Genomic DNA, 15,279 nt, shown 5'->3' with positions numbered 1-15,279 from the left:
AAATATATAAATATATTTTTATATATTATATAGATATATATAAAAATTCAATATATATATTTGTGTGTGTATTTATAGTTTTATATTTATATTTATTTTAATGTATTTATATAATATATATATATATATTTGTGTGTGTGTGTGTGTTTATACCTGCAGGTGTTGCTGTGTATGTGAGTGTGAATACTGAGTGCATCCAAGCACGTATGCATGTGGGTGTGCTAATTTTTTAGGGATGGGACACATATATAAATATAGATAAATGTAGATAGATACAGATAGAAATGGATAGAGAGATAGGTATAGATATAAATAGATATATATACAGATACAGATAAAAATAGAGATATAGATAGATGGAAATAGATATAGATAGATAGAAATATTTGCATAGCTAGTTATATTGATATATTGATATAGAGAGATATAAATATAGATAGATCTAGATAAATATAGAAATGGATAGAGACATAGGTATAGATATAAATATATATATAGACAGATAAAAATAGATAGATAGATAGATAGATAGATAGATAGATAGATAGATAGAAATAGAGATAGATAGACATAGGGATAGATATAGATAGAAATATTTACATATCTAGTTATATTGATATATTGATATAGAGAGATATAGATCTAGATAAATATAGAAATGGATAGAGACATAGGTATAGATATAAAAATATATATAGACAGATAAAAATAGATAGATAGATAGATAGATAGATAGATAGATAGATAGAGATAGAGATAGATAGATATAGATAGAAATATTTACATATCTAGTTATATTGATATATTGATATAGAGAGATATAAATATAGATAGATCTAGATAAATATAGAAATGGATAGAGACATAGGTATAGATATAAATAGATATATATACAGATAGATAAAAATATAGATAGATAGAGATAGAAATAGATACAGCTAGATATAGATAGACATATATGCACAGCTAGTTACATTGATAAATTGATATATATAGAGAGATATAAATATAGATAGATCCAAATACAGATAGATCTAGATAGAAATAGCTGGCTATATTGATATACTGATATATAGCTAGCTAGATATAAACAGCTAGATAGACTGATATAGACAGATAAAGAGAGATACAGATATATAAATATGTAGATAGGGACGCGCAGAGACAGAGCTGCAGAGATCTCTAGGTACAGATAAAAATGTGTAGCTGCTCTACAGACCTGGAGAGCCATATAGATGTGGAGATTATACATTCAGAGAGACGTAGAGAAATAGAGAAATAGCTAATGGACAGCTAATAATGGCTAATAATGGCTAATAATGGCTAATAATGGCTGAGAGATGGATGATGGACGGGTGGTAGCTACAGACACACCGCTGGCCAGGCCCGGGGCCGTGTGGCTGCACACGCACATTGCCTGTCCCCTCGGTGTCACTGTCACTGTGCCGTGTGTGCCTGTCCCTGTGGTGTCACTGTCACTGTCACTGTACTGTGTGTGCCTGTCCCCTCGGTGTCACTGTCACTGTCCCGTGTGTGCCTGTCCCCGTGGTGTCCCTGACGCTGTGCTGTGTGTGCCTGTCCCCTCGGTGTCCCTGTCACTCTCCTGTGTGTGCCTGTCCCCGCGGTGTCCCTGATGCTGTGCTGTGTGTGCCTGTCCCCTCGGTGTCCCTGTCACTCTCCTGTGTGTGCCTGTCCCCGCGGTGTCCCTGACGCTGTGCTGTGTGTGCCTGTCCCCTCGGTGTCACTGTCACTGTCCCGTGTGTGCCTGTCCCCGCTGCGGCGCGCCGGGGGCGGCTCCGGCCACTCTGCCGTGCGCTGCTACAGCGGGGCCGAGCTGGGGGACGAGGCTCCCGCCCCGCTGCTGGGCCGCCGCCTGCGCTGGGCCCGGCACGTCTCGGTGCAGCTGCTGCCGCGGCTGGAGCGGCTGGAGCGGCCCGAGCCCGGCGGGGCCCGGCGGCGGCGGCAGCTCCCGCCCGCCTGCCCCGCGCTGCCGCTGCGCGCCGGGCTCCGCGGCGAGCCCCACGAGCGCTCCATCTCGCCGTGGCGCTACCGGTGAGTGCCCCCGCAGCCCCGCACCGAGCATCCCCTCCCCACCTCGCCCCTGGGCCAGCCCGGCCGCCGAGAGCCGCTGGCACAAGGGAAAGGTGTCGCCGTGTCCCCGCAGCATCGACGAGGACGAGAACCGCTACCCGCGCAAGCTGGCCTTCGCCGAGTGCCTGTGCAGCGGCTGCGTGGATGTGAAAACCGGCCGGGAGACCACGTCGCTCAACTCGGTGACCATCCAGCAGACCATGCTGGTGCTGCGGCGCAAGCCGTGCCCGCGGCCCGCGGCGCCGGGGCTGGTGGCGCTGGAGGTGGATTACATCCGAGTGCCCGTGGGCTGCACCTGCGTCCTGCCCCGCACGGCGCGCTGAGCCCGCCCCGGGCACCGTGCCACCCCGCCCGTGCTTGTTTTAGAGCACCCGACCCCGCCGGGGCGTCCCCTCCCTGGTTATTTATGAGTTATTTATAAGCCTTGCTGCCGGGGGGCTTTTTGTACCCTCTATTTATTGCTGACCCCCCCCCGCCGCCCCAGCCACGGCTGTGACTGCAGGGCCAGCATCGCCCCACGGCCAGACCCTGTGAGTGCTGCACTCGCTGGTTATTTATTCCCCCAAAAAGGTATTTATTGTCTCCTGCCTAGTGCTATTTAATGCTGCAAATAAAAGCCAACAACTCCTGGCACAGCCCTCGCTCTGTTCCCAGCCAGGGCGTTGGGATGTGGGGAATTGGGGCACAGGGACAGAGGCACATCCACGGGCAGTGCCAGCTGTGGGACACCCCTGAGCCCCTGCACGGTGGGCAGAGCACCAGTGCAGCAGGGCACGATGAACTGGGAGGTGCTGGGGAGGGCAGCAGGGCACGGGGGTGCCCCACACCCCCAGCCCGGGGGGGACCCAGCCCTGGCACCCCGACACCCACACCTTTCCCATGGCTCTGCCCCCGGGCACCACATCCCACGGAGCCGGTGCCACCTGCCAGGGCCACTCCACCTGTGCTGGCAGCACCTCGGGGGACCCTGGGCCACCTGCAGCCCCTCAGGGGGCAGGGTCTGTGTGGGGAGGGGGCAGAGGGGGCCTGGAGCAGCTGCTGATCCCAGTGGGATCGAGGATTTGGCACCCACAGCACACCGGGGAACTTGCAGCAGCCACCAGTGGGACTGGGAAGGGAAATGCTCCCCACATTCCCTGCTGGGGGTTATCCCAGGTTTTGGGGGCTCCTTTGGGACTCGCTGTGCAGCTCCAGTGTGGGGCCCTCCCAGTTCCTCCCAGTTCCTCCCCACTGCTGGCTCCACAAGGAGAGGACCCTGCCATGACCACACTCTGCACATCCGCATCCTGGATTTGCCCAAAACTGCACTGATTGTCCCCAAAACACCTCCCCAGTCCTGTCCCAGCCCCCCAGGACTGGGAAGATTCCCCCTGGAGCAGGAGGCAGGGGCAGCTGGTGCCTTTCCCACTTTTTATTGCAACAGCAACTGCAAAAATGACAAAAACCAGGGAGAGCGGGAGCAGAGCTGCCTGATCCCCCTGGGAGCTGGGGATTCCCTGAGAGATGGAGTTCCACAGGGATTTGGGGATCCCCCAGGGAACTGGGGGGTGCTTGGAGAGCTGGGACCCTCAGGGAGCTGAGCATGCCCAGGGATTTGGGATTTCCCAGGAGTTGAGAAGCCCCTGGAAGCAGGAGACTCACAGGGAGCTGAGAATCCCCAAGGATTTGGGGGATCCTTAGGAGCTGGGAAGGCCTTGGGGGCTGCAGACCCCACAGAAAGCTGAACATTCTTGGGGATTTGGGGAGGTCCAGCAGCTGGGGAGCTCCTGGGAGCTGGAGACCCCATAGGGAGTTGAGCAGCCCCAGGGATTTGAGACTCTCCAGAAGTTGGGAAGTCCCTGAGGGCTGGAAACCCCACAGGGAACATCACATCGCTGCAAATTTGGGAGCTGAGCATCTTAGGGGATTTGGGGATCCCCAGGAGATGGAGATCCTACATGGAGATGGAAATCCTACAAGGAGCTGAGCATCATAGGGGATTTGGGGATCCCCAGGAGAGCTGGGGACCCCAGAGCATCACTGGGGATTTGGGAATCCCTTGGGGAGCCCAGGGGAACTGATGATCCCAGGGATCTGAGCATCACCAGGAGCTGGGGACCCACAGCAAGCAGCTCAGCACCCCCGGGCTTCTGGGGACCCCCAGGAGCCCGATGGCTGCAGCAGACCCAGGAGTGGCTGAGAAGCAGGAGCAGGAGCAGGGCAGGAGGATCCCCCATTATTCCACCTCCACGGGGATGGGGTTCACCTGCCCCCCCACCTCCGGCTGCTTCTTGCGGGCGTCGGGGGGGGGCCGGGGCGGGGGGTTGCTGGGGGGCTGCTTGATGGTGCCCCCCACTTGTGGCCGCTCCCGGGGCTTCTGCTCGATGGGTCTCCACTCCTCCCCTCGAACTGCAGCCTGTGGGATCGGGACAGTGCCAAGGAACAAGCCCCACCCCAAAAAGGGGCTGCTGGGGGCAGGGAAAGCACAGGGGGACCGGAGTGGGGGGAGGAGGATGTGACCCCTGCACACCCTGATCAGGACAAGCTGTTCCTGCAGCCCCGTCTGGGAATGCTTCTGGAATTCATATGGAAGCACTGGTGCGTGGGTTCAGGGGTGGCTTCCCCCTCCCAGCGCCCCAAAACCCCCAAAGCCCCCCTGCACTCACCAGCAGGTAGATGCCACTGGCAATGCCCAGGCAGACGGTGCCCAGGATGGTGGAGAGGAGGAATCCAGCAGGGACAGCCAGGCTGTGACAGAGATTTGGTGTTCAGAGGGAGCCAGGGGGGTCCAGCCCCAGCCCCAACCCTGCACCCCACTCGGGGGGATCCCAGCCCCAGCCCCAACCCTGCACCCCACTCGGGGGTCCCAGCCCCAGTCCCGACCCTGCACCCCACTCAGGGGTCCCAGCCCCAGCCCTGCACCCCACTCGGGGGATCCCAGCCCCAGCCCCAACCCTGCACCCCACTCACGCAGCGTGGAGAACGGCTCGGATGTAATAATTCCTGGTGAGGGGCCCCAGGAGCTTCACCACAGCTGTCAGGTACTTCTGGCCGCTGCAGGGTGACAGCAGGGGGTCACTGGGGGTGTCCCCACCCTCAGGGGACAGCCAGCCTCCTCTGCAAGGATCACCCCGAGGAACGCACCCGTGGGATCCAGCTCTGCTCCCACCTCCCTGTGTTCGGGGGCACCAGGACCCCCAGGGCTGCGGGGGGGACACAGCACTCACCACCTCTCCATGGTGGAGCCCTTTTTCCGTTTGCTCCTGGGATACTCGAGCAGGCAGACCAGGACACCTGCCGCACTGCCGGGACGTCAAGGAAAGGCAGGATGGGACCGGGAACGGCCCCAAGGAACGACCCGCATCCCAAAAAAAGGGCTGTGCGGGGCAGGGAACGCACAGCTGGAGCAGGGTGGGGGGATAAGGATGTGACCCCTCCCCGGTCATGCCTCCCAGCCCGATCGGGACAGGGTTTTCCCGCAGCCCAGCCCCGGGAATGCTGTCGGGAAGGATACATGGAATACGCCGCGAAGTACCAGCCCTTGAACTGCCCCGCCACGGCCACGATCCCGCCCGTCAGCAGGACTGCGGGAACAGCCGGGATGGAGCGGTCACACCGGGCCGGGATACCGACCCCAACCCGGGATACACCCCCCACAAACCGGGGTATAACCCCCAACCCGGGATACAACACACAAAATGGGTACAACCCCCAAACAGGTATACACCCCCCAAACCCGGGATACATCCCCCACAAACCGGGGTATAACCCCCAACCCGGGATACAACACACAAAAGGGATACACCCCCCAAACGCACGACACAACCCCCCAAACACAGGATACAACCCCCCAAAACCAGGATATAGCCCCCAACCCGGGATAATACCCCCAACCCGGGATACAACCCCCCAAACCCGGGATACACCCCCCAAACCCTGGACACAGCCCCCAGCCTGGGGTGCAGCTCCCAAAACCGCAGACACAGCCCCGAGCTCAGGATTTGCCCCCCCAAACCCAGGACCCAGCCCCCCGCAACCCCAAGCGGGGTTCTGGCCCTGGGGACACAGGGGACACAGGGGACCCCGGGCTCGGGGGGGTCCCCGGGGGTCCCCGGCCCAGGCCCCCCACGGGGCGATCGGCAACTGCGGGGCCCTGCGGGAGCTCTTTGGCCTCGCGGCCGGAGGAAGAGGAAGAGAGAGGAGGGAACCGAGGGAGAGAGGGCAGAGGAGGAAGAGAAAAGGAGGAAGCGAAGGCTCCAGCCCCGCCGGGCCGCGACTTCCCGGCCGTGCCCCGCCCGCACCCTCAGCCCGGCGGGGCCGCGACCCCCCAGTCCCATCGGCCGGGGCTCGGCATGCCCAGCCCGCGGGGCGCTCACTCCCTCCAGAGCGCGGGGACTTTGCGGAGTGCCCGGGTGCCCCAAAGCCCCAGCCCCGCACTCACTGAGCCCGGCGGCGAGCGCCTGCTCGTTCGCCCACATGGCCCACTCGATCTGCCCCATGGCCCGCGCCGCAACCGGCCGGCCCGAGCGCCTTCGGCTGCTCCCGGCTCCGCTCGGCTCGGCCCGAGCGCCTTCGGCTGCCCCCGGCTTCGCTCGGCTCGGCCCGAGCGCCTTCGGCTGCTCCCGGCTCCGCTCGGCTCGGCCCGAGCGCCTTCGGCTGCCCCCGGCTCCGCTCGGCTCGGCCCGAGCGCCTTCGGCTACTCCCGGCCCGGTCCGGTTCGGCTCAGCCCGGTCGCATTCGGCTCAGCTCGGCTCAGCCCGGTAGGGTTCTGCTCGGCCCGGTTCGGCCCGTTCTGCTTCGTTCTGCCAGCTGAAGCTCGGCTGCTCCCGGTGGGCCCGGCCCGGCTGTCCCGGTTCCGCTCCGCTCGGCCGGTCCCGACCCGGAAAGCGGGTGGGGCGTTACCAGCACAGACCACGCCTCCTTCGCGCTGACCACACCCCCTCTAATACACCACACCCGTTCGTGTTAGCCACGCCCCCTTCCCCACAGGCCACGCCCCCGCGGGGACACGGCACCGGCCCGGGGCCACACCGGGGTCACGGGACACGGCGGTGACAGGGATGGCGCGGAGGGACAGGGCCAGCCCGGGACAAGAGGGGCCATGCGAGGGGACAGGACCCGCGCCAGCAGCGGGGACAGCGGAGGGATGGGCACAGGATCCGTGCCAGCAGCGGTGGGGACAGCAGGGACAGGGACACTGGGCACAGGGACAGCGGGGACAGGGATAGTGGGGACAGTGGGGTCAGGCATGGTGGGGAAAGCAGGGACAGGGACACTGGGCACAGGGACAGCAGGGACAGCGGGGACAGGGACAGCAGGGACAGGGGACAGCAGGGTCAGGAACATTGGGGATAGGGACAGCAGGGACAGCGGGGACAGTGGGGTCAAGGACAGTAGGGTCAGGGACAGCGGGGACAGTGGGGTCAGGGGACAGCAGGGACACCCCCGGGCAGGGGACACTCACCCTCTCGCAGACAGGCCTGGACCCGCGGGTGCCCCACGTCCGCCTCCTTCCCGTTGAGCCACAGCCGGTCCTCCGTGAAATCCCGGCTGGCGGCCGCCGTCGTGGTGGTCTTGAGCTGTGGGGAGAGAGGGAGGGGGCTCAGCACCCCTGGGGGCTGATCCTAAACCTGGTCCTGGTCCTAAACCTGGCCCTGGTCCTGGTCCTAAACTTGGTCCTGGTCCTGATCCTAAACCTGGTCCTGGTCCTAAACCTGGTCCTGGTCCTGGTCCTAAACCTGGTCCTGGTCCTAAACCTGATCCTGGTCCTGATGCTGACCCACCTGGTCCTGGTGCAGCGTCACGCTCAGGGAGGAGTTGATGGGCAGGATGAGGTCGGTGTCTCGCTTGCCCCCTGCAAGAGAGCACGGCATGGCACGGCTTGGAATGGCATGGAATGGCATGGAAGAGCATAGCAAGGCTAGGAATGGCATGGCATGGCTAAGAACGGCATGAGTTTGACAGCACCAGCAAAGCGTGGCATGACAGCGCCTAGCATGGCTTAGAATGGCACGGCTAGAAATGGCACGGCACAGCTTGGAATGGCATGGCACAGCCAGGAATGGCATGGTACAGCTTGGAATGGCATGGCACAGCCAGGAATGGCATGGCATGGCTAGGAGAGGCATGGAACAGTTCGGAATGCACACAGAGCAAAGCATGGCATAACAGCGCTTGGCAGGGCACGGCAAGCAGGGACACGGTGCAGCACAGCCCGGCCCGGCACACACGACACACCAAGCCCAGCCCGAGCCCCGGAGGTGCCCGGCCCGCCGGGCCGTGTCCCCGGCACTCACAGTACTTGATCACGGCGATGTTCACGGGGGCCGTGCAGGTCGCCATGGCCAGCGCGCGCTCCGCCGCCATCGCTGCCGGCAGCACTCAGGCCCCGCCCCCGCGCCATGCACGTGACCGTGGCCTGCGGCCGGTCCCGCCTCGCCATTGGTCAAGACCGCAGCACACGGTTCCTAACAGCCAATGGCAGCGATCGGACCACGGGCGGCCCCGCCCCCTGAGCGCGCTGGGCCGGGCCTGCGGGGCGCCATTTTTGAATTGGGCAATACCTGCGCATGCGCAGATGCTCCCGGTGCCTCCGGTACCGTCCTGGTGCTCCCGGTACCACTCCCGGTTCTGCTCCAGACACCCGCCCGGTTCTGCTCTCGGTACGGCTCCCAGTGCTCCCCGCACCGCTCAGGCCCCAGCAGCCCACTGCTACCCAGTGTCCCCAGTACAGCTCCAGTGCTCCCGCACTCCTGGTCACCTCCACACCCCAAATATCCAAATATTCCCAGTGCCCCAAATGTCCCCAGTACCCCCGGAGTGCTCCACAGCCTTCAGGGCCACTGTATCCCAGTGCCCCAGCATCCCAGTGCCCCAGCATCCCAGTGCTCCCAGTATCCCTGCAGTGCTTCCCCCCACAGAGGCCACGCGTGGATGAAACTGCCTTTATTGAGAAAAATGGTTTGCTACAAATACGTCATCGAGTTAATTCCTCTTCAAAAAACAGGACGGCTCGTTAAAAGTTCTAATTATGCAAAAAACTGGTGGGTGATGCACTGGTGGGCACGGCCAGTGGGATCCATGGATCCACGGCACGGAGGGATCCCGGGCACAGGGAGGATCCATGGAACAGGGAGGATCCATGGAACAGGGAGGATCCCTGGCACGGAGGGATCCCGGGCACGGAGGGATCCCGGGTACAGGGAGGATCCCTGGCACGGAGGGATCCTGAGCACAGGGAAGATCCATGGCACAGGGAGGATCCCTGGCACAGGGAAGATCCCTGGAACAGGGAGGATCCATGGCACGGAGGGATCCCGGGCACAGGGAGGACCCCTGGCACAGCCTGGTGTGGCCCCTCACACCCAGGGCCTTAAAGTGCTTTACAAAAGCAGCTCTTGCTGCCCCCGCTCTGTCTCTGTGGGGCAAAAAGGAGAAGGAAAAGGAGGAGAGAGGGAAGGAGCCCGAGGTTAACGGTGCTGCTGAGGGTCCCAGCTGAGCACAGGACAGGGAAATGCTCCTGGGTCCCTCCTGGAAGGTGCCAGTGCTCTCCATCCCACAGGAACACCCGCAGGAGCCAGCAATGCTGGGCAGAGAAGGTCCCATCCCTCTTCCCTGCCCTGCCAGGGGAGCTCAGGGCTCCCTGCACGGCTGCAGATCCCAAAATCACCCATGCTGTGAAAACCAAAACAAACCCCAGGCAGTATTGCTAGAGCAGAGCTGGAGCCAGGTTTTGGATAAAGCTCAGGAATTCTCTGAGCAGGGAGATGCAGAGGGGGCCTCTCCCACCTTTCCCTGCAAATCCTGCAGGGAATCACCCCCTCCCTCAGGGCTCGCCCCGTGGCTGCTGCCATCTCCCAGCCCTCCAGAGCAGGCAGGGCTGAGAGGAAGGGGCAGGGGGAAGGGGTCACCAGGATGCTGTGGAGCACCCCAGATCAGCAGACCGTGGCTGCTGCCATCTCCCTCCCAGCCTCTCCCAGCCCTCCAGAGCCAACTCCAGCAGCAGCAGGCAGGGCTGAGAGGAAGGGGCAGGGGGAAGGGGTCACCAGGATGCTGTGGAGCACCCCAGATCAGCAGTGCCCCATTCCCAGGGAGGGATCACCACAGGGAGATGCAGTCCCTGATTTCTGGGGGGATCGGGAGCTCGGGGCTGGGATCCTGCATGGACAGCCATTCCACGGGCAACCAGCACCTGGATCCAACCCAACCATCCTGCCTGGTCCCTCACAATTCTGCTGAGGGAAGGGAAAGGCCCAGAAATATCCAGGATGGCCCAGAAAGATCCCTGCACTTCCCCCCACCTGAGTCCGACCCGCTCCGGGATCCAGCTCCTGCCTCCCGCTCCATTCCCAATCCACGTGTTCATTTGCTTGGGTTATCTGTGTAAAAAATAAACTTTCTTAATAATGTTCCATAAAAATACTCTTGTCCCAGGTGGCAGATATTGCAGAGTGAAGGGGAGCAGCTTCTGACCCCGCTCTAGAAAACGTGGAAAAGGCTTCGCGCCGCTCCGTGTAGAAAAAGGCAAGGATTTGGTGTCCCAAGAGCTGGTACAAAACGAGGAAGGGGAGGTCTCCCTGGATGCTGGATGCCATCCTCCAGGGCTCCTCTGAACCACTCTTCAGTCTCATCCTGGGATTCAGGTGAAGGAGGCAGCTCCAGCCTCCAGCACGGGGCTCAGGACAGCCTGACATCTCTAGAAAAATCCTTGGAGAGTTTAAAAAAAGATGCTCCGTGCTGCCTTCCTCCTTTTTAAAAGGATGTGGCTGATTCCAGTCCCAAATGAGGGTGTTTGGCATCCAGTCTATCAGTTTCAGGTACCTATTCTGCTGCAACAGAGAGCAGGGAGGAGTGTGCCAAAAAGCATCTAACAATAAATAGATCTGGACACGGGGCTATGCTCCCAGCACGGATATTAAATGCCAATCCAAGGATTGATCCCAGCCCTGCTCCAGAGCTCTCTGCTCGCTCACTGTGACAACCGAAGAGGCTCCACCTTCTTAAACAAGGTGGGAATTGCAGTGGGAACAGAGGCAGCAGAGGGGCTCCAGAGGGTTCCTGGAGTGTGCAGAAGGAGCCAGGGCAGGGAGAGGGATCAGCCTCAGTTCTCAGAGAGGGACAGAGCCAGGGCCGCCTGCAACGCTGCCTCCTCGTCGATGTTGTAATCCTGAAAGCCAAAGAGGGCAGCTCAGCAGAGCTGGCACAGCCAGGGCACGCTGTGCCACGGAGCCCTGCCCGCTCCCGTGCCACACGGATGCCAGGAGTGGCACCCGCGCTCTTCCCGGTGTCCTCTGTGCCCACATCCCTCTCCTGCTGGGATCTCACAGCTGCCAGGAGGGAGGGAGCCTGCCCACACAAGCTGAGGCCAAAGGGTGAAGCTTTTTAGCAAGGCCAGGGGTTTTTTGCAGAGCTCTGGGTTGGGATATTCCTCTGAAAATGCCTGGAGGTTCTTTTCCCTGACATCTCTCCAACGAAAGCAGGATGGGAACAGAGGCTCCCCTGAGGCCAAGGCTGAGCCATCAGTGCCCCCCACACAGGAGGGGTCAGGGACCCCCCACGTGCAGCAACCACACCCCCCCAAACCCTGGTCCCACCCCCTGCTCCCAAAGCCTCCAAGAAAAGGGCTTCTGTGTTACAATTCCTCAGGGGAAGAGCTCCATGGAAAAACCCATTCTGTGGAGTGCAGGAACAATCCCCTCTCCTCCTGGTGTGTGAGGACACCCTGGTGGGTGTGGGGTCTCGTGGGTGGGACACGTGTGCCCTGTGAAGGGCTGGTTTCACCTCCTGGCACAGAACATGGGATGGGGGGGTCCCCCTTTTTTGGCTCAGGGTCAGACTCACCACGAAGGTGTCGTAGGAGAACTTGTGCCTGTGGAGCAGGTGCTGCAGGAAGTTGGCACTCTTGTAGCTGGGATCCCCCCAGGGCATGGCCGAGCACACCGGGCACACCTGCGGGGACAGGGACACGGGATGGTGGCACCTGCACAGGGACCTCCTAGAGAGCTCAGTGGTGTGTGCCCCGCCTCTGACAGGCTCCAAGCTCCATCCAGCCTGGCCTGGGACACTGCCAGGGATCCAGGGGCAGCCACAGCTGCTCTGGGCACCTTTGCCAGGGCCTGCCCACCCTCACAGGGAAGGATTTCTCCCTAATACTCAACCCAAACAATTCTCTGGCAGTTTGGATCCATTCCCCCTCATCCTGTTCCTCCAGGCCCTTGTCAATAGCCTCTCTCCATCTTTCCTGCAGGTCCTGGAAGGCCACAATTAGGTCTCCCCGAAGATTCTCTCTCCCAGGCTGAACAATCCCAGTTTTCTCAGCCTCTCCTCATGGCTGCTTCACCCCTCTGATCCCCTTGGTGATCTCCTCTGGAGTCGCTCCATCAGCTCCAGGTCCTTCCTGTGCTGAAGATCCCAAGTTCCCCAACTTGCTCAACCCAGAGGGGACAGTGAGAGGAAACCCAGCACCACCTGGTTTGTAGGAACAGGGGATGGAGGCAGCTCAAAGCAGAGCCAGATCCCCTGCTCCCAAAGGGATTTCAGCCAGCTGGAACACAGCTGTGCCTCCACAAACATCCGTGCTGCTGGCCTGGGATGCTGCAGGGCGTGGCTGGACTCCAGAGCTGTCCCACACCCCCCAGCAGCACTCACCACCTTGTTGGGGTCGTTCCTGTGGTTCTCCATGCAGTGCTTCACCAGCTCCTGCTGGTCCAGGTTCCGCGCCCCGCAGTACGGACACACGAACGTGGAGCGGTTGGGAATGTTGCTGAGGAGAGCAAGGATGAGCTCAGATCTCAGGGGAGGCTGCACTGACTCCTCCCAAACTAACACACACAGCTCTGTGACAGCAGCAGCCAGCCCAGCCCCCTCCCAGCCCACCTCCCTGCTTGGGTGGATCCCTCATCCCAGCGCACGCTCCGGAACCGGAGCGGCAGTGCCAGGAGGGAACAGGCGCTGCTCTTCCTCCCAGGGACAGGCACAACACACACCTGGATGGCAGGGCATGCAAGGAGGGCTCCCCTACCCGAGGCACAGGCATACCTGGGAATAGGCTGGGATGTGGGGACAACTGGAACAAACTTGGGGCAGTTGGCCATCTGCTCCTGCACCTTGGCGCAGGACGAGACGTGGGAGCGCATTTTGGCCAGGGTCACCTGCAGGAGGAGGACAAGAAACGCTCCTGGAGGGGCAGGAACACCTGCCAGGAGCCAGCACAGGAGCTGCCTTTGCTCAGCTGAGGTGGGAGTCACCTCTGGTCCACGACCACAGCAGTGGGAATGCTGCACCCTCCCATCCCTCCTTGCAGGATGGAGATTTGGGGCTGCAGGGATCCTCAGAGGTTCTGTCCCCGTTCCCTGGGAGCAGAGCCTGACCCCCCCGGCTGTCCCCTCTGTGCAGAGCCAGAAGGTGCCCCCTGAGCCTCCTTTTCTCCAGGCTGAGCCTCCTTTTCTCCAGGCTGAGCCTCCTTTTCTCCAGGCTGAGCCTCCTTCTCTCCAGGCTGAGCCTCCTTTTCTCCAGGCTCAGCCTCCTTTTCTCCAGGCTCAGCCTCCTTCTCTCCAGGCTGAGCCTCCTTCTCTCCAGGCTCAGCCTCCCCCAGAGCCTTCCCCAGCTGCGTTCCCTTCTCTGGACACATTCCAGAGGAGGATGGGGACACTGGGGACACTGGGGACAGCTTTACCTTCTTGCTGCAGCCTCTGCAGGGAGCCTTGTAGGACGAGAGCTGCTTCTCCACGCTGGAAGCCTTCTCCACCTTCTTGGGGTCGAAGGGCACGCGGCAGAGCGGGCACAGCGGGGAGGGCACCTGCAGGCAGGGCTGCAGGCATTCCCCACAAAACCTGGGGACACAGGTGACCCTGAGCACCCCGGGCACAGCAGGATGCCAGCAGGGCACCCCCCTGCCCGCCACCCCCAGCGCCCCAAAACACGGGTGATGGGTTTTAGCTTTTTAGCAGTTTTAGCTTTTGTATTTTCAGACTCTGGACTGCTTTGGTACATAACTCTGAACACATATCAAGTGTCAGCAGCTCTCCTCACAGCTCAGTCACACACAACAATCCTTTTCCAGCCCAGAACCAAGGACATCACTGCAGCTTCAGGCCCAAAAAGTGCAAACAACAAAAAGGCCCAAAAGGCCCAAAAAGTGCAAACAACAGGGAATGGAGGAGAACAAACTGGGAGGATGGGACTGCATCACCTGGAGCTGTGAGTGGACAGTGAACCCCAATAGGGAAATGGACCAAACCTTATAAAAGTGTGAAAACCTGCGACTCAGGTCTCACAAGGATGCCCAATGTGCATCCTTTAAAGGTCTTTTTAAAAATCCCTATTTTATTCCTTTAGCTCTGTCCAGCCTCTGTTCTAGGCAGCCTCTCAGGGATCAGCATCCTTACTGGGAGAACTGGGAGCAGGTGAGTCCCCAGGGAGCTGCTGCAGGCTCAGACAGTTCCCCTGCTCCAGGCTGGATCTGAAAGCAGCCCAAAGCAGTGCTGGGTATCCAGGCCAGGCAGGAGCCTGGATCAGCTCATTCCAAGGTCCTTACAGCCCCAGGAGCAAAGGAATCCCAGCAGCCCCGTCCCCAAAATCCAATCATCCTGGCATTCCTGGAGCTCCTCCTCAGCAGGAACAGGGAATGAAGCACCCCAAAGGCTGCCAGGGGATGGGGATGGGCAGGGGGCATCGTGGGGGGCTCAGCAATCGCCCCCAGCCCCAAAAGAGCAGGAGAAAGTCCCCAAAATCAGCTGGAAAAGGGATCAGGGTGTCCCCGAAATGCTGGGGGGACACGGGAAGGGCTCGGGGGGTCCTGGGGACAGCGGCCAGGTCAGGGAGCTGAGGGAGGGGAAGGGTGGGATGGGGATCCCGGGGTGGGACGGGATGAGGGTCCCGGGATTGACCCAGGATGAGGGGTCCCGGTACCGACCCATCCCAGGTGTGAACCGGGGGCCCCGGTACCGGCCGGGCTCACCGGGCAGAGCGCCCGCAAGGCTCCCAGAGCCGGCACAGCACCCAGCCCCGCGTCCCGCCCGTCCCCGGGGCTGGCTCAGCCTGAGGGTCCCCGGGGGTCCCCGCCGCCCCCGCCCGGGCCCCGTCTCACGTGTGGCCGCAGCCCGCGATGCCGACGGCGCGGTGGAAAACCTCGAGGCAGATGGGGCAGCTGAACTGCGCCTCCAGCGCCTCGGCCGCGGCCCCGGGCCCGGGGGCGGCGCGGGGGGGCCC

At 60.3% G+C, this 15,279-nt stretch overlaps 4 protein-coding genes across 7 annotated transcripts; 1 reads left to right on the top strand and 3 right to left on the bottom strand.

Moving 5' to 3' along the window:
• Nucleotides 1-1,768: 1,768 nt before the first annotated feature.
• On the top strand, nt 1,769-2,539 carry IL17C (interleukin 17C; the record flags this gene model as incomplete). Its single annotated transcript, XM_041483972.1, has 2 exons — nt 1,769-2,052; nt 2,165-2,539. Coding segments are annotated over 2 exons (534 nt in total), but the record flags the coding sequence as incomplete, so codon positions are not given.
• Nucleotides 2,540-3,487: 948 nt separating this feature from the next.
• LOC121362776 (cytochrome b-245 light chain) lies at nt 3,488-6,984 on the bottom strand. Of its 2 annotated transcripts, none has more exons than XM_041484575.1 (7): nt 6,641-6,984; nt 6,512-6,600; nt 5,585-5,654; nt 5,298-5,372; nt 5,041-5,124; nt 4,737-4,818; nt 3,488-4,486 (listed from the first exon to the last, which is right to left on the bottom strand). In XM_041484575.1, exons 2-7 carry the CDS (start codon nt 6,567-6,569, stop codon nt 4,307-4,309), a joined length of 549 nt encoding a protein of 182 aa, XP_041340509.1. In that variant the 5' UTR covers nt 6,570-6,600; nt 6,641-6,984; the 3' UTR covers nt 3,488-4,306. The 2 variants fall into 2 exon arrangements, with proteins under 2 accessions (XP_041340509.1, XP_041340518.1); XM_041484584.1 differs by having other exon boundaries at nt 6,681-6,984.
• Nucleotides 6,985-7,493: 509 nt separating this feature from the next.
• MVD (mevalonate diphosphate decarboxylase) lies at nt 7,494-10,544 on the bottom strand. The gene is made up of 4 exons (XM_041483961.1): nt 10,371-10,544; nt 8,367-8,537; nt 7,854-7,924; nt 7,494-7,649 (listed from the first exon to the last, which is right to left on the bottom strand). The coding sequence occupies exons 2-4, from the start codon at nt 8,434-8,436 to the stop codon at nt 7,494-7,496; spliced, it is 297 nt and encodes a 98-aa protein (XP_041339895.1). The 5' UTR covers nt 8,437-8,537; nt 10,371-10,544.
• On the bottom strand, nt 10,029-15,273 carry RNF166 (ring finger protein 166). Of its 3 annotated transcripts, none has more exons than XM_041484359.1 (6): nt 15,158-15,273; nt 13,745-13,901; nt 13,108-13,220; nt 12,718-12,832; nt 11,911-12,018; nt 10,029-10,448 (listed from the first exon to the last, which is right to left on the bottom strand). In XM_041484359.1, the coding sequence occupies exons 3-6, from the start codon at nt 13,203-13,205 to the stop codon at nt 10,140-10,142; spliced, it is 630 nt and encodes a 209-aa protein (XP_041340293.1). In that variant the 5' UTR covers nt 13,206-13,220; nt 13,745-13,901; nt 15,158-15,273; the 3' UTR covers nt 10,029-10,139. The 3 variants fall into 3 exon arrangements, with proteins under 3 accessions (XP_041340293.1, XP_041340284.1, XP_041340276.1); XM_041484350.1 differs by lacking the exon at nt 15,158-15,273 and adding an exon at nt 15,029-15,137; XM_041484342.1 differs by lacking the exon at nt 15,158-15,273 and adding an exon at nt 10,543-11,236 and having other exon boundaries at nt 10,309-10,448; nt 13,745-13,877.
• Between the last annotated feature and the right edge of the window lie 6 nt (nt 15,274-15,279).

The sequence above is a fragment of the Pyrgilauda ruficollis genome, unplaced genomic scaffold (genome assembly GCF_017590135.1).
Source record: "Pyrgilauda ruficollis isolate IOZ18807 unplaced genomic scaffold, ASM1759013v1 scaffold117, whole genome shotgun sequence".
NCBI lineage: Eukaryota > Metazoa > Chordata > Aves > Passeriformes > Passeridae > Pyrgilauda > Pyrgilauda ruficollis.
Note: the sequence above shows the minus strand (reverse complement) of the source record. Positions and strands in the feature narration are given on the sequence as shown.

What these genes read in the sequence shown, in the direction of transcription:
- RNF166 (XM_041484359.1), bottom strand. Translation starts at nt 13,205, where the DNA reads ATGCGCTCCCACGTCTCGTCCTGCGCCAAGGTGCAGGAGCAGATGGCC. An exon ending in GGAACGACCCCAACAAGGTG is followed by an intron (nt 12,019 to 12,717) that starts GTGAGTGCTGCT and finishes CTGTCCCCGCAG; the next exon opens with GTGTGCCCGGTGTGCTCGGC. An exon ending in TCTCCTACGACACCTTCGTG is followed by an intron (nt 10,449 to 11,910) that starts GTGAGTCTGACC and finishes TTTTTTACACAG; the next exon opens with ATAACCCAAGCAAATGAACA.
- LOC121362776 (XM_041484575.1), bottom strand. Translation starts at nt 6,569, where the DNA reads ATGGGGCAGATCGAGTGGGCCATGTGGGCGAACGAGCAGGCGCTCGCC. An exon ending in TACTTCGCGGCGTATTCCAT is followed by an intron (nt 5,373 to 5,584) that starts GTATCCTTCCCG and finishes ACGTCCCGGCAG; the next exon opens with TGCGGCAGGTGTCCTGGTCT. An exon ending in CGAGCCGTTCTCCACGCTGC is followed by an intron (nt 4,819 to 5,040) that starts GTGAGTGGGGTG and finishes TCTCTGTCACAG; the next exon opens with CCTGGCTGTCCCTGCTGGAT.
- MVD (XM_041483961.1), bottom strand. Translation starts at nt 8,436, where the DNA reads ATGGCGGCGGAGCGCGCGCTGGCCATGGCGACCTGCACGGCCCCCGTG. An exon ending in CATCGCCGTGATCAAGTACT is followed by an intron (nt 7,925 to 8,366) that starts GTGAGTGCCGGG and finishes GCTCTCTTGCAG; the next exon opens with GGGGCAAGCGAGACACCGAC. An exon ending in TGACGCTGCACCAGGACCAG is followed by an intron (nt 7,650 to 7,853) that starts GTGGGTCAGCAT and finishes CTCTCCCCACAG; the next exon opens with CTCAAGACCACCACGACGGC.